Raw genomic sequence first — 24,904 nt, forward strand, 5'->3', positions numbered from 1 at the left:
TAATTTCCCATCATCATATAGATAGATTACTGCACAAGGTAATAAATTATCAGTTTAGAACAATTTCGCTTTACCTTAAGCTGTATATAACCCACAATGGAAAAATCACATTTAGGATAAACATTGTGTAACTTGAGCAGGTATGATGTTGCCTTGCTCATTCTTTCGTACTTAAAGTGGAAAGTTTTGGTCAGTGAGGTACAGTAACAAATTTTGAGAGGCAAATCTAACAGGTGACTGATGGTGAATGAGGCAGAATGCTGTTCTGAACTGGGATCTTTCCAAGACTGATGACCAATTTGACCAGGTTAGAATTAGTGGTGACATGGACAGTGAAATCCTAATTTGTAAGTTAACAAGTATTCCTGCATTATTTCAGTGCCTGTTTTTATTAACTAATTGATCACATTGCTTGGGTGTCACAATGGTAGTTGCCTTAGAAAACTCTAGGTGCACAGAAGGAATCCACTTCCTTATAGAGCCAGTACATGGTACATGAGCAGTTTGAGCACAGCTCTACTCCTCTGTGAAGGTACAATTTTTCACTAATTTTGCTTAGCATAAGCAGTAATGCTATTGGGCTGTATCCCAAATGCAGCCTGAATTGGTACAGGGATTTTGAAATAATTGAGCTGCTGGGTTGCCAATAGGTAAATCCATTTCTACTGGTGCTGTCTCCTTCAAGTTTACTTACCAAAAGCTCTGAAGGAGAAGCTCTGTGGTTTCTTTTTATGATCTTTTGTAAAGGAGAATCTTATGGTGTTGAAAAGATGTAGAAACCTACAATAAAATGAAGTTCTTGTGTATGCTCCAAAGCAGATTTCAGCATCTTTGGTCCCATCAGAGGCAGCTTGCTTTGTCTTCTTTGAAACAGGACAGTTGCCTTTCAAGAGTTGGACCTCTTTCCCCTCATCATCTCCCAGGAATCTGGAGTGTTGTTAATACCTTCCTTCTGTGAGGCTACTGTGCTTAACATGCCATCTGGGGAGATTTTCCAGCTGGCACAATTGTGATGATGGGCTCAGAGATGAAGATAAGAAAATCCCCTTAAGTGAGATCGTTAAACATAATTAGAATCTGCAGAATGGTTTGAGTAAGGCCACTACAACCTGGAGCAAAACTTTGTGTCAAAAGTGAACAACACTGGGTTTCAAGAAGATCTATTCAAAAAGATGACAAAAAGTAGCCAAGCCTTTCCTTCCCCAGCAGTAGCAGATTTCTCAGAAAGAAGCAGGGATACTTTGTGTCTCAAATCTCCCTGTGTTAAATACCCACGGGAGAGAAAGGAAGGTATCTGCGCTGGGGCATGGTACTGAGGTGTAACAAGACTTTGTTCACTACTTCTCTTTATTAATGTAGATTGGGAGGAGGGGAGGGTTTAGCTAAAGAAATAGCTGTGGAGAAGGGTGGGCTGAAGAAGGCTGATGCAGTATTAGTCTCTGGCAAGAGAGTGAAGTCTGTATTGGGACAAAACAATGGAGATATGCTTTGCAACAGTGCTTTATTCTCAGGCCAAATAATTGTAACTGATATTTAAATTATCAGAGGTGGATTTAAGAGGGCTATGGCCTATTTAAGGGGCTATGGCCTCTCTTCTGTTCTCTTGCAGTTGACCCATGACATTCACAAGTAACAATCATGCAGTTTGGGGTAATTGCCCTCTTCAAATCTGGGTAGCTGCTGCATCCAGTTCTCAATCCCCATCATTGCACTTCATACAGAAAAGGTCCTGACTGCTGGAGTAGGGGCAGTCTTTCTTGTGTGAGCTATTTCTACGTGTCCATAACAGCCAGACAGGAATTTTTACTTTTTTTTTTCTTGGTCTCCCTTTTCGTCTCTCCAGTGAGTACTGGAGACTCTTCCACACTGAATCCATGTCTCTAATAAAACTGCACCTAAAGAGTAGAATTGTTAGCTGAGCAGTTGTGTATTGATCAGTTCAGCTGTAACCTTGCTTGGTTTGGCAGAAGAGAAGACAAATAAGCAAACAAAGCAGTACTAGCAATCACCTGGAGCTGTAGGCAAACTCCCCTGGTTTAAGACTTTACCAGAGCTGGAGTCAAACCTGTTAAACTGACTTCCAGGCAGTTTTCATCAGCCAGTCCCCTAGTGTGTGTGTGTGGTTGCTTTTGGTCTCTTGCCTTATTAATTAAAATTCTTTACCTTTGACTACCAGCAGAGGACATAATATTTGATAGAATCTTAAATAATGAGGTAGCAATGAAGCTTCAGACCTGCAGCTAACCTGTTTCCCAGCAGAAAAGGGAGAAAAATAGGACAAAACCTCAAAATAGCTGGGCAGAAAAGCTTCTTACTAAACTGGAGGGACACTTAGTCAAGTCTGCCAAAAGTGCTGCAGCATATATTGAAGACTGCAGCACTGGGGTGCTGTCAGACAGCTGGAGGGAATGTGTTGGGAGCTGAGTCCCTGCATCTGAGAACTCAGCTGCTGGATGGGGAGTTGGTTAATGCCATCTTTGCCAGCTGTGGAGTAGCTCTTGAGGTGGACAGTGGGAATCTTGTGGAGTGCTTGGCTTCAGACCTTGTATGACTTCTACGTTGTGCCACTCTTGTTCTTGAAAGGTGAGTCAGGGCAGTGCTGATATTTGGTGTTGCCAGGTCCCTTTGAGGCAAGCTGCTCTTGTGCTGTACACAGAGTGCTGTTCCCCTGTGCACAGAGCTTCTGGGTCCTTGTCCTGAGTGCCACGTGCCAATCCAACCTTCAGGTTACAAGGGATGGGTTGCTGCTCTGTAGCCAGCCACTACAGCTTGGGACAGATAGAGATGTAATGTGATGTTTTATCCTACAGTTATGATTTGAGGATCTGGCATCAGCAATAGGTCTGATATGGCAGCCTCCTTCAAGCCTCCAGGTACCAATGTATCTGTTTATTCCCTGTCTTTCAAGAGAAGCCACGTGATATGAGCCCTGTCTCCCAAAAATTTCTTTGTGTACCCCATACTATCTGGGATCAGCCTGTGCTCATCCTTTCTGTCAGGCAGCTGGAAAAGGCAGGACTTTGCAGCTGAGATCAATGGAGGAGCACACTGCTCCATCCCTGTCTGGCTACAGAACCTCCTGTCCCAGAAGGAGCACAATCTGTGCCCTCTCTTGCAGCCCTCCCAGTGCCAGGACCTGTGACAGGCAGTACCCACTCTCTGCACTCAGGGTAAATCAAAGCTGAAGTCTGGTGGCCCTTGATAAAAATTTGCTGCTGTTTGTAAAAACAAAACAACACAAGCCAGAAAACCTCAACCAACCCCAACCAGACCCCCAAAAGCCACAATAGGAAGCCTTGACTTGTTTAGACTGGCAGATAGTTTTTGATATCTAGATTGAATTGAGAATTTTTCAAGGGAATGATAAAATTGAAATAAAACATTCTGGGACATTTCACAAATTTGTTCGCAGGAAATTTGTAGAGAAAGGGAATATATGAGAGGAGGCAGATGCCTTTCCCCAGGAAGAGCAGCCTGAGGATCTCCCTAGGATGTGGGAACCCTGCTTTGAGTTGAACAGAAAACTGAGTTCAGTTCAGAGGCGAGCTGGTAGCTCTATTCTTCCTTCCCATTCTCATCTTCAAATATGCACGGTTGGGTACAGGAAAGTCATAGAATGATAGAATTTGGGTTGGAAAGGGATGTTTAGAGGCCATCTAGTCCAACCTACCTGCAGTGAACAGAGACATCTTCAACTAAATCAGTTTGCTCATCTATCACCCCTTTGGACAACCTATTACAGTGCTTCAACACACTACTTTTTTTTTGTAAAAAAAATTCTAATTTGGATCTATTATCTTTTAGCTTAAAGGCATTTCCCCCATTTCCTACTACAACAGGCTCTACTAAAAAGTTTGTCCCCATCTTTCTTGTAAGTCACTGTTAAGTATTGAAAAGCCACAGTAAGGTCTCCTGTAGCCTTTTTGTCTCTAGGCTCAGCTCTCAGCCTGTCCTCACATGAGAGGTGTTCGAGGCCTCTGGTCATTTTTGTGGTTTTTCTCTGGACCTGCTCTAACAGCTCCATGTCTTTCCTGCCCTGAGGATTCCACACCTGGATGCAGTACATCAGGTGGGGTCTCACGAGAAGTTTGTTGTTCTGTATTCTTTATGTTGCTCTATATTTAGAATGATACTGAGGGTTTGTCCAAAGGACAGGATGACTTTTCTGAAAAAAGCCGGCGATAGGGAAAAACCAGTGTATTGTAGGGCATGGTGAACAGACTTCTTTTCTTTATATTTATAGCCTGTCATGGGACTAGATGGTAGAGAAAATCACTTTGTTTCTCTTAGCTTGCACTGTTTCCTAAAAAGTAACAGTTTTCTATTTTCTCCCTTATAAATAATGGGAATTGGGAATTAAATAATGACTATATTAAAAAAGAAGAAAAAAGGGATAATGGGAAAGATGCTGTGTTGTACACCAATCCTTCCCTGTGCTAGTTTGGACACTCTTCTCCCAAGACCACACAGTAACCTTCTTTCAAGGTGGTGAAGCCCACAGAGACACGTTATGCTGCCTTTCAGAGCCTTTGCAGTGCCATGCTCCTGCTCAAAGTCCCACAGCTGGTTCCATGAAGGGGACATGAGCTCAGCTGGCACTGTGGTATGTGCACACACACAAAGTTAAGGACATGATTGTGGCAAAAACCACCAGATGCTACTGGCTTCACTCCTTCTGTGTCCTTGTTTTTACCTGTTCTAAGTGCTGAGCAAGCCTGGTTCTCAGAGAGAGGATACAAAGTGGGGCAATGGTGGAAAGAAGTGCTCTCAGAACAGTTTGTGGAAGGAAATGGGATGAAGTTTGTGTAAGCATTCCTTCAGTGCTATGTTTTACATTTTCCTTTTTTTTTTTTAACATCAGAATACTATTACATGCAAATTCTTTGATTATTAATTACCTTTGGACTCAGACCCTTCAGTACTGCAGCATGAAACACAATTGTGTTAACTATAAGAAACTTTTGAGCTTAACTGATGGTGAAGTTGGGGGTGGTTTTTAGTGTAAGAATGAATGGTAGGACTCTTATAATGGGCCAAAGAAGGCTCCTTGCTTGCACTGTCTGTGTAGGCAGTGTGCATGTGCTCTTCCCACCAGTGATGGAAAATCTTGGAGAGGGGTTTTGTTCTGTATGTGGTGCTGCAGTGGTGTGAGTGAGCTGTAAATGAAGTTGGGTACTGTGGGAAGGGCAAGTAGTTAGTTAGGCAGCTTCTGTCCCACACTGTCCCACAGAACTGGTGTGGCAGGTCCAGGCACTGCCTGTGCAATGTTTCTTAGGGGGCCAACAGTATTAGCTGAGTCCTCAAGAACATGAATGTTAGTGTGGATTCTTGCTGTTGCCAAAAATGTTAGTGATGAAGAAAGTGAGAGCAGGGAAATGGAAATGCTCTTATCTTTGCAAGGCTGCAATAAAAATTCTTGTCACAGCAAAAGCACTTAACTGTCCTTGAAATTTCCCTGTGCTGGATTCCCAAGGCTGTGAGCAGGGAAAGGTAGGGCTTTTTGGAGCAGTCCTGCAAGTTTGTTGCTGTTTGGATTGCCTCACAAACCATATTAAGGAAAACTACGTAGTACTTGCTTCTTACTGCTGCCATCCTAGTTCCAGGGCAAATATTCCAGTTCCCTCAAAAGGAAAGTGCCATCATGTCTGTCACAATATCTACAGCAGTTGCTGTTTTAATGATTGTATTGGTCATTTCTGTTTTTAATCTGCCTTAAGAGAAACCCTGACTGTCCTCAATCCTAGAGTGTGTCAATTGGATTTTTAAATTAGGAGGCAAGCTGGTAATAGTCCCGTGTAGATGGTTGGTTTGTTACTTTGTGCTTTGATCTCATTAACCAGCATGTGAACTAAAGGTAAGGTGCTATTGAAAAGGAAAACAAAAAGGGGAGAGGCTGGAGAAGCAGTCCTGTGGTGAGGGTCATAAACTTGCAGTTTATGTGCAAAGAAACGGAAGCAAGACAATAAGCATGACTGCTTTACTTGATAGCAGAGCTAAACACTCATGTAGAGCTCTGCAAGTGGGAAGCTTTGACAGGTTTGGAAAGCTATTGCATGCTAGTCAAATAGGGAAGAGGAGTGTTGCTAAGCTCTCAGTACCTCAGCTATTTTGGAACATGTAGGCCTTTTCTCAGCTTGAGGCTCTGCAACCTGCAGGGGTTTGCCCATTAGCTGAGAAAGGAGAAGGATAGCAGAGAGCACGAGTGCCCCAAAGCCTGTGTACCTGCAGGCAGCAGCCTGCTCTCTGCTCTACCTGCTCTGCATCTCTCCAGTTACACCTCCTGGCAACCACTGCCTTGGTGCAGCAACACCACTGGCCTGTGAGCCAAGTCCTGAGCTTGCATAAGAGCAAGGGGGGGGAGTGGGGACTGAATAGCAAAGTCTGGGATGAAAATGAGATACCAGCCGCCTCAGCTGAGCTCCACCCTTTCTAAGAATCTCAAAACAGGCACTGTCTCCTGGCAACCTTGACACAAATCACAGAGTTTAAGTTAAAAGAAGTACATACAGTCCAAAGGACATATCCCATCACCAGGTGTGAACAACAGGGACAGGGAACTACTTCTTTTCCTCTTTTTGAAAAACCTGGCACTGTAGATGGACTTGGGTTTCACTCAGTGTCAGAAGGCAGCGAGTTAAAGGTGAATGAGCATCATGTTAGCTAAGAAGTGCCAAGAAAATGGTGTATTTTGTTTATTGTAAGCATGCCCTGACTATTGCTTAGGAACCAGATGTAGGACTCGGCTCCCTCCCTGCTGCACTGGAAGATGTGCCCTGTAATGCATGAACACATTGGCCTGTTGTGCACCTGAACCTGATTCTTTCAGCAGGCAGCCAAGGACTGACAGAGCTGATGCCGGACAATTTCTTGCCTTTGGAGTCAGTTGTTATACTTTTGCAATGCTGACCTAATACTTTTTAGGACGTACTCTTAGTCTTGGACTCTAACCTGACAACATCTCTCTGTGACAGGAAATGGAGATATACAAGAAAGCAAAACTGAGTTTTATAATGATTGCTTCTTCTAGGAAAGCTGTCTTTTCAAATCTCCTGACAACTGATGCTCATTAACTACTCTGAAGAAAAATTGCAGTGCATTTAAAATGCTATGTATTATGCTGAGATAGAGGTAAAGGAGAAGTAAATGTTCATCTTTTGTTAAAGACAGAGCTGTCACAAGGCTTCTAAAAAATAACATGGGCAGAATTTAACTTTGCCAATCTGGCAATGTCTGAGCTGTTCCTTCTGTGAGAAGTGGCAAGGCTGGGAGAGGGAACTGGCATGAGCTGTGGATGTTTGGGCCTGGGAACTGCAGCAGGCTTCCTGTGCATTGTGGTGTGGACAGTTGTGGGGAGAAGCAGGCCCCCCTGCCCCTTCTTTCAGCATCTGCCAGCCTGACCTTGTAGGGTGCTGAGTAGGCAAGGCTGGCAGGAGGCTTTAGTGCCTTTTTGTGGATCTGGCAGCCTGCTGCCCAAGGCAACTGTGAGCTTTGACCGTGCCTAGAGAAGTGGAAAACAACTGGCTATTTAAGCAAGTGATTCTTTAACTTCATGCTTTCCAAGAAGCATTTTTTTTTGTGTGTATGTGCGTTTGGTGTGTTGTTTTGTTTGTTGTCGTGGGTTTTTGTTTGTTTGGTTGGGTTTTTTTGTTTTTGTTTGACACATTTGCAGAGATATGGCCTGGATTATGCTTACTGAAGCATTCAAGGGGAAAAGCTGCTCCAGTTTTTTTGCCGCAGTTGGGCTTTTGCTGCCTGCTCTGGAATGCAGGAGAGATCAATAATGGGTCAATGGACCCTGGAGGGGTCTGCCAGGACCTTACCCCAGGTGTGACCATCCAGGGAGATGGTAGTAGAGAGGGGGCTGGCAGACAAGGTTAAATTTCATTGCTTTTTTTGTTTTGTTCCTTTGAATGATGCCATTTTAATATTGATACACTTTGTACTCATGGTAAAACAGTTAAAGCCCTGAGGCATCAGCCATGAGCTGTCATGTTGGTCTGCCCAGATGATTTGTTTGATGTATGGATCTTTCTCCCTGCTCTTGAGTTGCTCAGGCACAATGAGAGAATACTCTGGCTGTGCATGCTGCTGGAAACAGAGGTGTTAGCCAATTGCTTGAAAGCAGGATATATTTTTCCTTTGGGACTTGGTTTTAAAGGAAGACACATATTCAGCTTTTGAGCCATCATGGCATGGTGTCAACTGCTCTTGCAGGGAAGTTGGTGCAAACCTGAAGTGTAGAGCCAGATTTCTCTGTGTAATCCCAGGTGGGTCTGCAAATCTCTGCAAGGAGCTGCTTGATCCCAGGAGCGTACCTTCAGAGAGCTCCCATCTTCTCTTATTATACCATGGGCTCAAAAGCTGAATTTGCTCAACACGTGATGGCAGATTTGATTATTCTGCAGTAATTTTATTTTAAACTTTGCTTCTCTTAATCTTTTTCTTGCCTTTCCCTCTAAACTGCTCTTTGTCTGTTTTTTAAAATTTTCAATTTTTTTTTTTAACTTGTCTTTCATTGCTGTCTCTTCCCTGGCATGTGTCTTTTCTCTGAGGCAATTGCTTGGGCTTTGTTGTTCATGGGCAAAGAGGAAGCACCCCTTATATATGGGCTGTGTATGTGCATAAATAAAAAAAGGCAGGAATTGATTGTTGGTATAACTACATAACACTCTAATTCATGAATCAATTTACTTTACCACTAATTATGACAGATAAAAGAAGGACTAATAATGCATTAGGGTAGTTCTATATAAAAATATCTCAATAATTGGGATAGTGCAATTAAAACTGTAATACATTTCTTTGTTTCTGTTTGGTTTTTCTGATGTTATGCTCATCCTTATGCTGCTCCTCTGGATCTTAGTCAGTTGTTGAGGGTAAATCTTTGTAGCCCTTCTCTGGGAAGAGTATGATGTGGGTTTTACTGGATTCTTCCTTACTCCAGGGTTCATCTGGGTAATTTTTAATATGTTTACTAATACATTTGCAAATCTTACACTTGTACAACTCCACAATGCTTCTAGAATTCACTATATATGATGTCTTTAATGCATGTTGGATAATTTTTCTTTGTTTCATTTGCTACCCCTAAAAGCTGTTTTTTTTCAGCTCCAGGTCTGTATGGTTTTTAACAGAGAGCTCATGAATTGTTTGCAGTGTTTTGGTCTCGAATGGCAAGCACGTGCCTCCTCTCTTATCCCATTCCTGTACTCCTCTGCACTGTGTCCTGCTTCTCCACTTCTCAAGGCCTCTGCTCTCATACCATGCCTGCATTTTTCTCCACTATGCAGTCATTAGTTGTAAATATCTCAGGCTACATAAAATAGCTGTTGGTCAACGTTGTTTATATAAAACTATGGTTGTACTCCACAAAAGATAAACAGAAGTAAAACAAATCATCTATAGACACCTGGTCAGTTACAGAAATTGCTGTCACAGCTCAACCAAGTAAAACAGAGCTACAAGCAGGTCAAGAAAAGTTCAGAGCACACAAACCCAGGCAGCTCAAGGCCTTTGAGACTCAGTAAAAAGTTTGTGGCCTGTTGCTGAAAATGGCAAATCTGGGGCTGTCAGCCAGATACTGATTGAAGAGGGACTGGATCTTGAGAGCAAGTGGAGGGGTGGAGCACAACTGGGGAGCTAGAGATCCCCAAAGCAGGTGTCTTGGCTGGTCTGTCAGGACAGATAGTTGTTTTTTCTCCTTGTTGATGTTCCTGGGACAGCTGTAACTTTGGGAGTTCTCAGCATATGGAAATAGGTCTTTTCCCAAGAATTAACATAATCAACTACTGTGATCCTATAGTGTCCATCCTGGAAGAAATTGCATTCTCTGTCTTGCATGCGAAGCTCTTCAGGTTTTTAGCCATGTTCTGGCTGTTTGTTTCATCTCTCTTGGTCACACCTGGAACCAGCCAGGTGCTGCTCAAGACTCCATTTCCTAGTGCTTCTCAGTCTTTCTTGTCTGTCTGATCAGCACATTTTCTGGTCATTAACTATCTCATTGATCCTTTTGTTCCTCCAGTCTACCCATCATCAGTTGCCCATTGCTCTAACCCTGGGGCTGCTGCTCTTCTGCAGTATTCCATGGGCGTTTGCTAACAGTACTGAAATAAAATACAGCTCTGCAACTCCTAGCCCAGTTGATTTGATACTTCGTGTAGGTGTATTGCTGGCATTGCTTCCCTGCCCCTAGGCAAGTGAGTGGTTTTGGAGAGAGGGAGAGAGAAATGTGCACTCTCTATGTGCGTGTAAATGTTATAGTCAGCCGTGAGCCATATGTATGCATGTGTCTGTGTATATACCTACAAATATATGTGTGTGTGTCTGTACAGGCATTTGTCATCAGTGCCCTGTCTCTTTTGAAGCTTGTCAGATGAGCAGACTGACAGACTTTTCAGTCTGTGTAAGTACAGCTGCTGCTTTGCATGGCTTCATTTTTGTACCTACCTTTGCTGCAGGCTGGAGGACAGGTGGAATATTCTGCAATGCAGCAGAGATGGCCTGTCCCTGGTTCTGCTAAGACAGGGCTTTATTCCTGGTTTCTCATTCATGAGGATTTTTTTCCTTCTCCTGGCTTTGATTTGTTGAAGGGAATGGTGTTGTTTTGAAGGAGAAGTTCCTGCTGAATCACTGGTGACTAGGTAGCCGTGAGCCATAACAATTAACTGGAAACATTTTCATTTTCCTTGCAACTGTAATGATTCCCAGTTAGTAAGCTGGTTTAAATTTCATGGTTTTCCTCTGAGGCCTTTTTTCTCCTCTGCTTTCCCTACATGCACTTCTTGCCCAAGTCTTTCACAATTTGTGTCTGGCTTAGCTCTTTGCCTCCCAGGAAAGGTGCCTCCTTATTGTGCAGCTCTTTAAAAAGCCATCACTCTCCTGAGGGCACTACTGCCATGTCTCTGGCTCCAGTGTGGCTCCTCTGGAGTTGTGTACAACTTATCCAGTGGGAGACGGGTCCCAGGCTGTGTTTCCTCTCTGCATCCATTTTGTGTGAACTGTTTTCCTGAGTCATCACCCTGTCTTGTATTTGCCCAGTGTCAGAAGGGTTGCTAATTTTAAAAACCCTCCTCCTCTTCTTCTGCTCTGCCTCCTTGACAATAGACCTTGAAATAGCATGAACACCTCCTATGGTAGGTTAAGGATTTTCCACATACGATAGTTGCAGGGGGGTGAGGATATGTTGCAGTGAGATCAGCTGGACCTGCTAGAAATCACTGTAGCCAGCCCATGAGGATGGGCAGCACCTTCACTCTAGGAGAAGGCAGGAAGGAAATCTTCTGCAATTTCTCATCTGTGGTCCTGGTAAAGTTGGAACTTCAGTGGTGCCTTATGTAGGAGAGAAGAGAGGCCCTGATTGATGTTACAGTCACAATCTCTGCTCGTTATTGGATCTTTTTAACTGTTCGTGTATTGAGCTTTTAAAAAGTATTTTTAAAGCATTTTGGGTGCCATTTCAGATCTGTGCATCTGTTCTCTGCCATCTGCAGCCTGAGGTTAGAGACACACCTGGCTGTTTTAAAGATGTAGTCTGGCAGGTGTAAAGGGGCTGCTGAGAGCAGCCAGTGGAAGCTGTCAGCTGTGTGTGGCAGGATTGGTGTTGGCCCTCCCTGTGCAGGGCAGGAGCTGAGGAGAAGCTTTCTGGGCACTCAGCCCTGTGCCCTCATCTGCAGCAGGGCCTGTTCAGGTAGACAGGCACAAACCACATTGGCAGCAGAAGATCATGAGGATGGCAGCATCCCTGCCAGATGACAGGGAGTGAAAGCTGCCTGTTTTTCTGGATGTCATCAGATCACATAGGTATTGGTGGAGATTTTGCAGGGCTCTCAGCTTTGAGACTCAGTTAGTGTAATGGACAAGGTGAATTCAGTAGGCTGAAGTGGTGGTGAGATCAGAGGCTGCCCTTGTCTGTTTGGGGATTATCCCTATAAATCCTTGTCAGTTCAGGTCTGCTGAAATTTCCTCTGCTGCTCTCTCTCCTCTCAGTGTACGTGCACACTGTTGTAAGATATCTCTGAAAGTCAAATTTCTGGAGGCTGAGAAAAGAGTCTGTGCGAGTATCTTAAAATATGCCCTGTTCTTCTCCTGGACTGGGCTATTGGAGGCAAGAAACTGGACTTCAGTTTGTCACAGTTCTTCCTGTGGTTTTTTGGAGCAGATCCTATTGTGTGATGTGTTTGAGCTCCTACTCCTGCAGATTTGGGGTACCATGCAGTCTTTTAAATAGAGTATGTGTGGTTGGCAATCGGAAATTTCTACCCTATTAGTTTAGTGACACTAAATATATCACTGACTTTCTTTTTCACAGTGGGTTTCTTGTTCGGTATTCATGGCTTTTCGTTAGCCTGCGTTGGTTTCTGAAGCATGAATTTTGCTGCACCTCTCAGGCTCCCACCTTTTTAGTTCTCTCTATCACAGATTGGTACAGGGAGCTCTGGAGGCTTTTCTGCTCAGGCAGTGACACCCAGCTCTTAACCTCTCAACAGATAGATCTTTCTTCTCAGCATGCATGTAATTAATACAGTTTTGCTTGAAAATACCTATTCAGTTACATAGTCAGTGTGCACATCCTCTCATCACTGCTAACTCACTCCCAGTACTGGCTATGAATTAAAGAAGCTTTTTGGCAGGAAGAATTGCCACATAGAAAATTAACACCAGCCTCTGTAGACACTGCTTTGCTCTGATCAAGCTTGCCATGGCAACCAATGCAGTGTAAAAAAGATTTTGTTCTTATCAAAGTATTTTTTTCTCATGCATTTAGTGCATAGGAAGCTTTTTCACTCTCATTTGAATAGCTTTGGGTGAGGGGAAGAGAGCAAGGTATGAGCCAGAAATTGAGAAATGGACCGATTTTGAAGGGATGGGACTGTTAACTCTTTTCATTTTTTCTTGCAGTGGCATGAAAGGAGTATATTGTGGGGAAGAAAAAAAGAAAGAAAGCTAATGTTTGTTTTCATGTCTTAATGGAGTTTTCTTTCCTCTGTACAGCATCCTCTTCATAGCATAGGCTCCATGCATTTGGGAGAGGAGGGCTTGACACATAAGCTTTCCCTACAGTCATGTGTCCCACAAGATAAGGCAACACTGAGCTGGTTTGTAGCTTGGAAGGGAATGCTACTGCAGCCTTTTAATTTTTTCAAACCCTTGTAAGGGGAACCTGTAGAGGAAGGAAAAGGGAAAACACACTTCTGCAGAAATTTGATTTTTGTCAGCTTGCTGAGGAAGGAGATGGCTGGGGTAAGGCAGCTGTTAATAGAGGGATGTTGTGGGAAACAGGAGGACATTGAGAAGAGTAAAACACCCAGAAACTATAATTTGGTAAGTGCAGAAGTGAAGCCAGTAGAAGAAAAGTCAGAAGTGAAGGTGGAGTGACCCACTGCCACTGACTTAGTGAGTCAGATACTTTGTGTAAATATGATACTGACATCTGATTCCTCTTCACTCCTTATATGATATTTAGCCTAGAAAAAATGCTATTTTTTATATTTTGTGGGTCTTTTTGCTTTTGCTGGAGCCAGTGGAAACTACTGTGACATTCCATGCCTACCTTCTCCTTTCCTCTCCCTCTCCCCTCTCCCTCCCTGTTTTTCATCTGCGTATATGACGCACAATTGTGCAGATACAACCTCCATGGAGGTTTGGAAAGCTCTTCAAGGAACCTTTCTTGTTGGCTGATACAAATGAGCTCCCTCATGGACAATGCTCATGTTGTCGCTAAAAACCTTTGACACTGCTGTGAGAGCTAATTCTGTCCTTCCCTTGTGTTCTTGTGTCCCTGGATGTCCCACAAGAAAGAGGCATACTGGGAAGGATTGCCCAGTTGAGCTGTTTATAAAAGCTGCTTGTATCAGGAAGGTGTGCTTAATAGTTGTGAGGTGGAACCATAGCCCTGGAAATAATGCCTTTCAATATGTGTGCCATTGCCTACAGCCTGTGCAGGAGCCAGCATGCAAACAAACAGGACACTTGATCCCAGCTGGCTGATGTATGGTTTGTACAGCTGTAATCCATACAGCAGTGAATGGTTCCTATAAATGTCTTGGAAGTCAGAATCTACTTGTGGATTAGAAAGGTGCTGTGATCATCAAGCCTTGTCTGCAGCTGCAGAGGAGATAGGGTTTGTGCTGAAACAAGAGGGCTAACAGTGTTGGTGTTCTCAACAGCTGATGTGTGCCAGGCTCTGTAGGTCTTGTGAGGTGTTTCTGGAGCTAGCCTTGGTTTGCATGTTGGTACTAGCATTCAAAAATATCTCTTCAGACAAAGGTCTCTTGAGCACTTGAATTTGTTTTGAAAGCTTCAGTTTGGAAAAGGGGTGGAGTGTGTGGAACAGGTGATGTGTCCATTGTGGAACTTTGGGTTTGAAGTACTTTGCTTTGTCTACATGCACAGTTGGAAGCTGTGAATAAAAAGATCAGTGCTCTCTTGCCATTCATCCTTTCCTATACCTCTGGCTGTAAAATACTGAATGCAACCTTATAAAGAAGCAAAGGTGGAGGATGGTTATATGGGTGTATGCTCTGTGATGCAACTAATTTTCCATGGTAGTTATATTTATTATTTTAACTAGTGTAAGATTAAAGCAAGCATAAATGGAAAGGAGTAGATATTTTGACTCACTTGAGGGCTTGATGGCCTTACTGGATAGGAGGCAGTGTGAAGTAGGTGGGTCAGCAACCTGATCATTCAGTGTCTCCATTCAGTTTATTTTGCTAGACTGATTTCCTTTGCTAAAATGGACCATGCCCAGAGTATTAATGGGCTCTGAAATACTTTATTTAGGAAGCTGCTGCAGGTTCTGCTGGACTGAGCTGAGCTGTGTCTGAGCAGGCAGTGAAGGCCACCCTGTGTCACTGAGCAGCTTAGGTTGTAAAAGAACCTCTGATCATGAACCATTAACCAAACACTGCGCAGCCACCACTAAACCATGCCCCTGTGTGCCACATCTTCACATATTTTAAATACCTCTGGGGATGGCAACCCAACTACTTCTTTGGGCAGCCTGTTCCAGTGCTTGACAAGCTTTTCTGTGAAAAAATATTTCCTAATATGCAGTCTAAACATTTCTGATGCAACTTGAGGCTGTTTCCTAACACTCTGAAGAGATTAAAGAACTAGAAATAGTTTTTGCTTGTTGTGGAAATGTGTTCTTTAGGATGGAATGGACTAGAAACCTTACCAAGCATTTTGAGAAGGAGCTAGTATACAAACTTGCATGCTCCTGACTCTCAGAACAGGATCTGTGCCCCACTGTATGATTGATGATTTGAGGTTTCCCATCTTGCTTAATAGAGTGTCCTTGGAGTTGGCTGAAGTTTTTATTGCCCTTGTGTATGGCAGAGAGGAGAGGAATGATGGAAAATCAGCATGGGACAGCATTGCAGTTGGGTAGCTTTTGTTGGGTAGCAGTTAATTTAAGAAAACAAGTTCAGAAGACTAATTAATCCTGGCTAAATGGCTTTGTTGGCAAGAAGGTCATAACTAATTACTAAGTTATGTTAATTATTAACCAATAAATCTAAATATCTTCTTTTGCTGAGCTTATGAGTTAAAATTACTACTTTGTGATATAAATTAATGCTTGCTCACCTGTAAGGAGACACTGTGATTTATCCCCCTGCCCCTGCAGTTAGTGTTTATTAATTGTGGGTCAAACTCAGTGAATCAAGTATAGCTGTCTTAAGACAGCTGCTGTGATAGCTGCTCTGGCATTAGGAGCTGTGTGGCTCTTGAAATGGTCTGTTGATTTGCCTTGGTGTGTGAGCTGGGTGGTGCTCTTACCTCCCCCGTAGGCTCTGGATTTGGCCAAGGTCTGGAGAGGGGGGGGAAGCCTGCTGGCACACAGGCTGTTCTGGAGTGCCACTATGCTAAAATTCATGATTGTAAGTGGCAAAAGTTCAGCCCTATAGGTTAATAATGGTGAAACCCTGGACCTTTGTGGCCCACTACACTATTCTAGGAAGTGGTTTGTTTGCTTGCCTGGTTTGAAGACCGCGGTTTATATTTTGTATCTTTCCTCTGTTTTTTAAACTGTGTTCACTTCTCTGAAGTCCTGTTTCTCTGCTGAGTTCCTCACAATAAAACAGAAACTTGACTTTAAGAGCTGCGTAAGAAAGTCTTTGTGAAGATTTCATCTCTTCCTTTTATTCTTTCTGGTTTTCTGAAGCTTATTTTAAGCACAATTCATCCGTATTTTAACTCTGCAGGATTTTGGTCCATTAACCCTATCCAACCATAATGGGGTTTTTGCTTTGCTTTTCTGATTAGCTGGAAACTCAGGATTAGATAGATTTTTACATCTGCTAACTTCCTATTTCATATCTTGTGATTTGCAAGGCTTAACCTTTTCTGACTTGTTAATGGAACACAATCCACCTGCTTCTTTGCACTAATCCCTGAGAAATATGTAGCATGGCTTTGACTTGAAACCCTCCAGTTTGATTCCCCAGGGTAAAAAGATCAATTCTAGTCTGAACAAAATGCTTATCTACACTTTCTCTGCTCTTCCATAAGGCTACATCTCCAACCATCGCTATCTACCCTTTAACTGTCAAGAAAGTTTGGTGCCTTTATTACCTTGGCCTTCAGGGTAGGGTATGAGTGGATAGGGGTGTGTGAAATGGCATGGCTGCAGAGTAGAGTAGTCTAAAGGAGGGGAGGGCATATCCTGTGCTTCCTTGGTGCTTTGGATGCTGGCTTTGAACTATCAATGTTAATGGAGTGTGGAAGGTCCAGCCAAGGACTCTCAGCTTTAAAGTATTGGTGTGTCACTCCTCTGTTCTGCCCTCTTTTCAAAATTGACACTCCTTGTGGCAGTGTAGCCTGGTCAGACCAAAGACCAAAGCTGCCAGGACTAGGTGAGGGAATGCCAGAGGCATTGCAGGACCCTGTCTCCCCTGAGCTATGCCTGTAGCTGGGGATGTGCAGTGGGGCCTGGAAGGATGCGGCTCTCGTTCCAGGCAGTGTGGTGCCAGGCTGTGCTTTGTCCTGGGCGTGAGTGTGAATTGAAATGTTGGTGAGCTCTGTAGGTGAGGTTCTGCAGTGGATTTCTGGGGTGCCTCAGCTTTTTACCCTTCTGATTGGCTGTTTCAGGCCAACTCCTCTACTTCTCCTGTATGTCCTGCATGTTTCTCCCAGTGATTGATGTCTGTAGCCTGGCTTGTGTTGCAAGCAAGCCCCAGCACGATGGTGATGTGAGTGAAATCCTCAGTGCAGCAGAGGCGGCTGGCAGTGGAGCAGGGACATCCTGCAGTGCTCCCCCAACACTGCAGTGAAGGAGGAGCTGGGACTCTCCAAACTCCAGCAGTGTTCTTGTAGACGGACAGACAAACTCCACAGTTTCTATTTTAGATGTGAAGTGAAAAATACGGCGCAAGGTCATCAGAACAATTGTTCCTCTATCTTTTTATTCCCATAACAGCATTTTCTGTTACTGGTTGTTACTGTGCTCTGCTGCAAGACAAATGCTGTTACATGAAGATTTAAAAATGGTGTATAGGATGTTTGTAGAGAATGGGGAAGGCTGCAGTATCTGTGACAGCTGTAGATTTGGTTGTGGTGGGCTGAGGCATGGAGGCAATGTGCTATGGGCAAGAATAGTGGGAGATGTTTTTCCTTCCTTCCCCCCCCGTGTCAGCAACAGAGGTGTTTTGCTCACAATGGAGGTGATTATATTGCTTACCAGGAGCTTAGTATTGCTTGCTTTAGCAGTTCATCTTACTGAGGGATATCTGCAAGGCCCCTGAGCAAGCTATTTATGCAGATAGACTTCTTAGGTCAATACTTTTTTGGCAACGCATGTCTCACTTCTCAACTGGCCAGTCCCTTCTTGTGCTATACTCAGTGGTTTGTGTCCTGTCTATTGTTAAGGTCAGGCACAGAAATTTAGTGCCTTTAACTTCCCAAATCTTTTCCAAAAGATCCTCTCTTTCCTTCTTCCCTATTGTCTTACTCTTGCACCAGACACACTGCTTTGGTGCCCAGCACACAAGGTCACTTTTATGGCAGGGGACATAATCCATTAGGGCTTTGCACAAGTTTTCATGGTCAAACTTTCTGTTCAGCTTGAACAATCAATCTCAGGGTTCCTGGAGGGTGGAAAGTTAATTATTTATGGTACTAGCAAATGGTATCCCTCAACATAAAAGAGATGTGATTTCCCTCTGGATTGTTCTTTTGCTTTCTGTTTTTTTAGTTAACCTCAGTTCAGTCTGAGATTAGGGGATAAAACAGCTTTTTGGGACTACTTTTGCTGCTCTTTTAAATTTTTTTTTTAACTTTTCCAGCAAGGATAGCTCTTTGGTTATCTTTATGCATGTGGTGATGTAATCTCTCTCTGTTTTTGTGTTTCCTTTGTCTAGGTGTGTTGTTGTGCTGTTCAACCCTAGAAAAAATAAGCAACACCATATTCTAAACAGCTCCAGGTGAGTAAAGCTTTAAGCTGGACTTGCTTTCTGTGAGGTGAATTCAAGACTTTTATAGCTTGACTGAAGTGCAGGAGGAGCTGCTGTTGCTCCAGGCTAAATCCCCTTGGTTGGAGTTGCCTTGGGGACAGGCTGCCTGCAGCTTTGACTCCAGCTCCTTCTCACATGAGGTGCTATTGCTGACAAAGTACCACCTCGTAAACACTGGATCCCAAGAGGAACTGGTAATGGTCATGACATGGAGGGGATCTTACTACAGTTCCATGGTATCTGACTTTTTTTTTCTCCACCTAAAATGATGACCTCATTATTGAAGCCAGCAGTGTGACATGGTCCTGCACCTGGAATAAAGGTGCAGCAATGAGCCTCAACTTTTGGAGCTTTTCTGCTGCTGTAAGCTGCTGTTTGAGACTTGGGCAGCAGGGAATCCCCATGGTAAAGCAAAACCATTATGTCAGGTTATTATGGGTGACTTCAGCATTTTTTCAGTTCGTCCCAACCTACTCCCTAGTCATGATGTATTGAAATGAAATCACATGTTGGAAATGTTTCTCAGCGTTATTTTCTCTGTTTTAGGAAAACAATTACAGCACTTGCTTTCTCTCCAGATGGAAAATATTTGGTTACAGGAGAGGTAAGTGTGAGAGAAGAGAGGGTGCACCTTGTTCACCTTGAAGCAGGGCAGAGGGGCTTAGAAGAAACAGGCTGTTTTCACACAGAGGAGTTCCAGTGTTGCCTCATTGTTCAGTGGACCTGCTGGCTTATGGGTGGCACTGGGTGCTCCAGCTGGGAGTTTTTTAACATGTCAGCTTTGGGGATGGGTCTTCTGGAGTGTCATCTGTGGGCTGAAGGTAGAGTGAAAATAAGCAAGAGGACACACAGCATCATTCTACTCTAACATCAATGAAGAGTACTTGGATGGTCCAGAATATTGGCTTGAGCTTAGCACTATCCCTTCAGGGTTTCAGGAAGTAACTGAAGCCAGAAACAGTGTTGCAGGAAAAAAGAAAAGTGCACCTGGAGTGGAGTTTTAGGAATAGTCACAGAAGATGCTGGTGCCTGTGGTTTGGCATTGTTTGTTTGGCTGGAAGCAACAATTGCTTTCTCTTTCCCAGCATGCCCAAAGGGGAGAATAAGGATGAGTACACTGTGTGTCTGTTCTGCATTAGAAGCTCAAGACACACGCTGTGTCATGAGCCTGAAATTGCTGGATGTTAAAAATTGACAGAAATGCTGACCTTCATATGGTTGAGCTTAGTTTGCTCTTGTGTGTGACTAATGGCAGTTTACCACTAGTCCCTGTGCCTCTGTAAGAGATGGGGAGGGAGCATGTGTGAGACAGGTCCTCTCCTGAGCCTCAGCCACAGGGAGGAGAAGTGTGTCACTGTTCTGTGCTGGAGCTGTCAAGGTGGAGACTGTTCTCTCCAGAGGTCCCCAGTGTGGTCACTGTGATGGCAGCTGTCATGTCCCCAGGTGGCTCCAATCCTGGGCCTGAATCCTAGATGGATCAGACCAAGGGTAGAAACAACAGTGGGGTTTTTTAGATGGAGGCTACCACGACAGAGGAAAAGTTAGCATTAACTTTCCATCACTAGATGTTGTGATTAGGGCTTTTATGTGAAAACGTGAGGTTTCATAGCTCATAGTATTCAGTTCTGATGATTCTGGTACCTTCTTTTGTTTTCCTTTTTTTTTAAATTTCTGGTGCTCGATGCTTTTCATTAGGAGTAAGAAAAATGGTAAAAAATGAAGTGGGAACTTTTCTTACTAACAAACTTTTCTGTTTGAAAATTTATTGGAGTAAATGGCAAATTAAAATTATTAAAAAAAAAAAAAAGCTGTTCCAGTTATCCTGGAATTTGTAGGGCTTTTGTTGTTATTCTTGTTGTTGTAGCGGGGTTTTTTGGGATTTTGTGGGGGTTTTTTGTTGGTTTTTTTTCCTTTTCCCCTTGTTGCAAAGCATGTCTCCTCTTGCCCTATTGTAAAACCATTTCTTTTTTTCAGTATCCTCCCTCGTGTCTGACATTTGAATTATTGCTCAGTGTAGCAGTGTCCCCTGCTGGTATCAGCAGTCGTGTCTTAGTTATCCCCTGTCCCACAGGGAAATGTTCTCTGAGTTCACTTTCTCAAGCTCCCTTGTAGCTGCATTATGCTAATTCTGCCTAATAACACCTTAGTTTTCTGTATGGTTGGCTTTTCAGGGAGGAGAGCATGGAGGTTAGTCCTTGGCTGCCATACATATTAAATGTCTTTTACGTATTTCAAATTCATAAGAAAACTCTTTTTTCCACTTTTTAATTATTATTTTGTATTTCTCCTCATGAAGATGTAGAGTCCATGGGGATCACACAGAGCTGCCTTTTGGTGAAAATTTCTTAAAAGATGAAATGCAAATTCAGTTTGTTAAGGTCCTGGGGTGTATGCTAAGTTATTGGGTATGTGCTTAGTTATAGCAGTTGTTCTGAAGAGCAGCTGATTCAGCTCATTGTAATATCTTGCCAGCCACCTTGAGACCTGAGCTCTGCGCTGCAGGAGGGAGAACTGTACCAACTGCAGTTAAATCTGACCATGGCATTTTTCCAGGCCACCAGCAGTTGCTTAGCAGAGCTTTTGAACAAGGCAATTAAAACATCCACAATTTTAAACTTTTAAAGCTTCGACTTCTACTTGTGATGAGAGTTGCCTCTCCCACACAATCAAATTACTACCTTAAAACCAATCAAAAAGGTACCATTCTGCCATGTTGCCATGGATATGTTATCTTACAAGCTGCTGTTTTGACAGACTTCAATGTGGAATCATGAGCAGTTACTTGAGCAAGATTTGCCCATCAAGCACATTTTTTGGCCAGCATTTCAGCTCATCTCGTGTGCCTTGTTTTAATTTGGTTTAATAACAAACAATTAAACAAAAGAATAGATTTGTCTGGCAGAAAGTGCTGAATTGGCATTTCTGTTTCTCTGGAGAGCCAACATTAAAGCAGAGGCTCTGTTCCTGCCATGTCTTTTTCTCTGACATTACCCTGCCTGCACTCTTTCGGGTGGAATGTGTCTGTGCGTTACCTTGTGACAGAAATGGTGCTGCTGGCTTCTCAGAGGCTTCCCTCAGGTGGTGTGTGAGAGTTCCCACAACAGCCATGTCATGGTTTTGTATGGCATGACTTGGTTTGATATCTCAGATGTCTGTGTTGTGTTAGGAGCAGAGGATGGGAGGGCTTTTCATTCACTGGGTCTAGAGATAACAATCTATTATAATCCTGTTCACAAGCAGGCTGTAAATTCCCATTACAAACACCAGGGATGTGCATCAAAAGTATTGCTCTAGTCCCTGGCTAGAACAGGGACTAGCATTTTGTGAGTAGCATAAGAAAAGGTTTAAAGCAGGGGAGGTGGTATTAATTTGCACAGCTGTTGAAATGCATATTGTCCTTAGGTTGTTGGTCTCAACCTGGGCTTTAAAGAATCAGAGGAACTGCTAAACCTATTGTGAGTGCACCATGTAGGCATCTTTTTCCAAGTTCCTGCACATTTACATGCTTGAATGTGTCAGAACTGATTTTGGGGCTACCCCTCCTGTTCTGTGTCTGTTCCTGTCCCTTCCAGAGCGGACACATGCCAGCAGTTCGGGTGTGGGACGTGGCTGAGCGAACCCAGGTGGCAGAGCTCCAGGAGCACAAGTATGGTGTGGCCTGTGTGGCCTTCTCCCCCAGCTCCAAGTACATTGTGTCTGTGGGGTACCAGCATGACATGATTGTCAACGTGTGGTCATGGAAGGTAAGTTTTCTAGGAGGTCGGGTGGACCACGCGGTGCTGCTAAATCAGAAAGAGCTTCTGGTCTGACTGTAAACTACTTCAGTTCCATCTTGCTTTCTGTTTTTTAAAATTCTGTAGTTATTGTTTGGCTTTTTACATTCATACACACAGACAAATTTGGACAAGAGAGAAAGCTATGGTCCCTTAGGGAAGGTCTAAGTCATTTCCATGAAGGGATATTCTTTATGCTTGGGAATGTGTTACATTTTTCTGTCCAGCCAGAAAAGCCTGGACTTTGAAACCTTGCCAAACCATTGTGTTTTTTAGAGGCTTATTAAAAACTAATTTATGAGGTTAAGGAAGGAAGCTCTCATCAGCCAGAGATTTCCTTTGTAGTGTAGCGGATACTCTTGGCTTGTTTTGATTTTTTTATGTCTGAGTTTGTGATACTCTGGTCCCATCCCTGATGGGTGAGAAGGGGAATATAGGGAATTCATAATGGGTGAAAGCTGAGGAAAGTTGCTCTGCCTGTCACTGGATTGAGGCAAGTCTTGGTAGAAACAAAGCCTGTGTCTTATCCTCTAGTGAACATTTAAACATTTGTTTTTTGTAGATAAGAAAACAAACATTTATTTTTAGGGTAGGAATCCTTTGTATTAATAGATGCTCCTGCTAACTCTTCAAGTGCTGTAACCCTCTCTAAAAGAGATACGATTTAAGAAAAAAAAATCAATGCATCTATTAAATCTTGCAGGATCACAGTATCATAGAATGGTTTGGGTTGGAAGGGACCCTAAAAATTGCCTAGTTCCAATTCCCCTGCCATTGGCAGGATTACCTCCCACTAGACCAAGTGGAAACCCCATCACAGCCCTGTCCAATCTGGCCTTGAACATTTCTGGGGATGAGGCATCCTCAACTTCTCTGGGCAGTCTGCTCCAGTGCCTCACCATCTTCACAGTAAAGAATTTCTTCCCAATAGATAATATAGATCTACCTTCTTTCAGTTTAAAACCATTACTGCTTGTCCTATCACTACAGTTCCTGATGAAAAGTCCTTCCCATGTTTTCTGTAGGTCTTCTTTAGGTACTCAGAGCCTCCTCTTCTCTTGTAGCTTCTAAGCCCACACTCATTTAGTATGTTACTCTCTTCATCACATTTACTGTAATTTAATCTTAATCACATGTGCTGTAATTTAAGATCTCACTGTTATCTTCTGTGTGAGCTGAAGTTTGTCATTGCTATTTTTTCATATAGCTAAATACTGTGTGTAGTGAGAGAACCTAAATCACAGAATCACAGAATCACAGAATTTTCAAGACTGGAAGAGACCTATAAGATCATCTAGTCCAGCCGATGTTCTAACTGTTCAGCTAGATCATGGCAGCAAGTGCCACATCCAGTCTTTTTTTAAATTCTTCAAGGGATGATGCCTCTACCACCTCACTGGGTAAATGATTCCAGTTTCTGACCACTCTTTCTGTGAAGTATTTCCTTCTTACTTCTAACTTACATCTAGCTTGACGCAACTTGAGACTGTGTCCTCTTGTTCTATCCGTTGTCGCCTGGAGAAAGAGGCCGACCCCCAGCTCACTACAGCCACCCTTCAGGAAGTTGTAGAGAGTGATGAGGTCACCCCTTAGTCTCCTTTTCTCCAGGCTGAACAACCCCAGCTCCCTCAGTCGCTCTTCATATGGCTTGTGTTCCAAGCCCCTTATTAGTTTCGTTGCTCTCCTCTGGACACGCTCAAGTAACTCAACGTCCCTCTTAAAGTGAGGGGCCCAGAACTGGATACAGTACTCCAGGTGAGGCCTCACCAGTGCCGAGTACAGGGGAAGAATGACCTCTCTGCTCCTGCTGGCCATACCATTTCTGATACTGGCCAGGATGGCATTGGCCCTCTTGGCTACCTGGGCACATTGCTGGCTCATATTCAATCGACTGTCAACCAGCACCCCCAGGTCCCTTTCCACCTGGGCACTATCCAGCCACTCCATCCCCAGCTTGTATCGGTACAGGGGATTATTATGGCCGAAGTGCAATACTCGGCACTTGGACTTATTGAAATTCATCCCATTTGATTCTGTCCATTTGTCCAGCCGTTCCAAGTCTCTCTGGAGAGCCCTACACCCCTCTAGTTGATCTACACTCATACCCAATTTGGTATCATCAGCGAAACTACTAATAAAAGACTCTAAGCCCTCATCCATATCGTCAATAAAAATATTGAACAAAACTGGTCCCAACACAGAACCCTGAGGGACACCACTTGTGACTGGTCGCCAGCTAGATGTGACACCATTCACCAGTGTTACAAATTGAGTGCTCATTCTTTGGATTATTTCTAGTTATACAAATGAAAGTAGTGACTTGGACAGGGTCACAATGCATGGCATGTGTGAAACAGTACAAGTAGTTTTGCTTTCCCTTGCTTATTCAGGTTTTTCTGTTCACTGTATAATTGTGGACATGAGAACTTCTGAGGTAAGAACTGTCTGACTCTTCCCTGCTGAGGAACACACTTTAAGCTTATGCTCCAGACTGGGATGGGAGCTCTAGCTGGCCTTTACTTTGCAGGCTGGGCACCAAAACTAGATATACTTTACCTGACCAAAGTCAATAAAGACTGAGGATACAGGTCTCCTGAAGTGTTTTCCTTCACTTTTAACCACAACCCTTCTATCCTCTGTGCTGCTGCTTTTATTTCCCCATTTTTCCTGACTGGTAGA

At 43.5% G+C, this 24,904-nt stretch overlaps 1 protein-coding gene across 1 annotated transcript in view; it reads left to right on the forward strand.

The window, feature by feature from the left end:
• The window catches only part of MAPKBP1 (mitogen-activated protein kinase binding protein 1), a 100,444-nt gene that overhangs the window by 34,720 nt on the left and 40,820 nt on the right, over nt 1–24,904 (forward strand). The window contains exons 4-6 of the mRNA XM_059473813.1: nt 18,360–18,422; nt 18,999–19,056; nt 22,025–22,195. Of these exons, the coding sequence (XP_059329796.1) occupies nt 18,360–18,422; nt 18,999–19,056; nt 22,025–22,195 (292 nt within the window). The remainder of the gene's footprint in view (nt 1–18,359; nt 18,423–18,998; nt 19,057–22,024; nt 22,196–24,904) is intronic.

Source organism: Ammospiza nelsoni, chromosome 6, assembly GCF_027579445.1.
Source record: "Ammospiza nelsoni isolate bAmmNel1 chromosome 6, bAmmNel1.pri, whole genome shotgun sequence".
NCBI lineage: Eukaryota > Metazoa > Chordata > Aves > Passeriformes > Passerellidae > Ammospiza > Ammospiza nelsoni.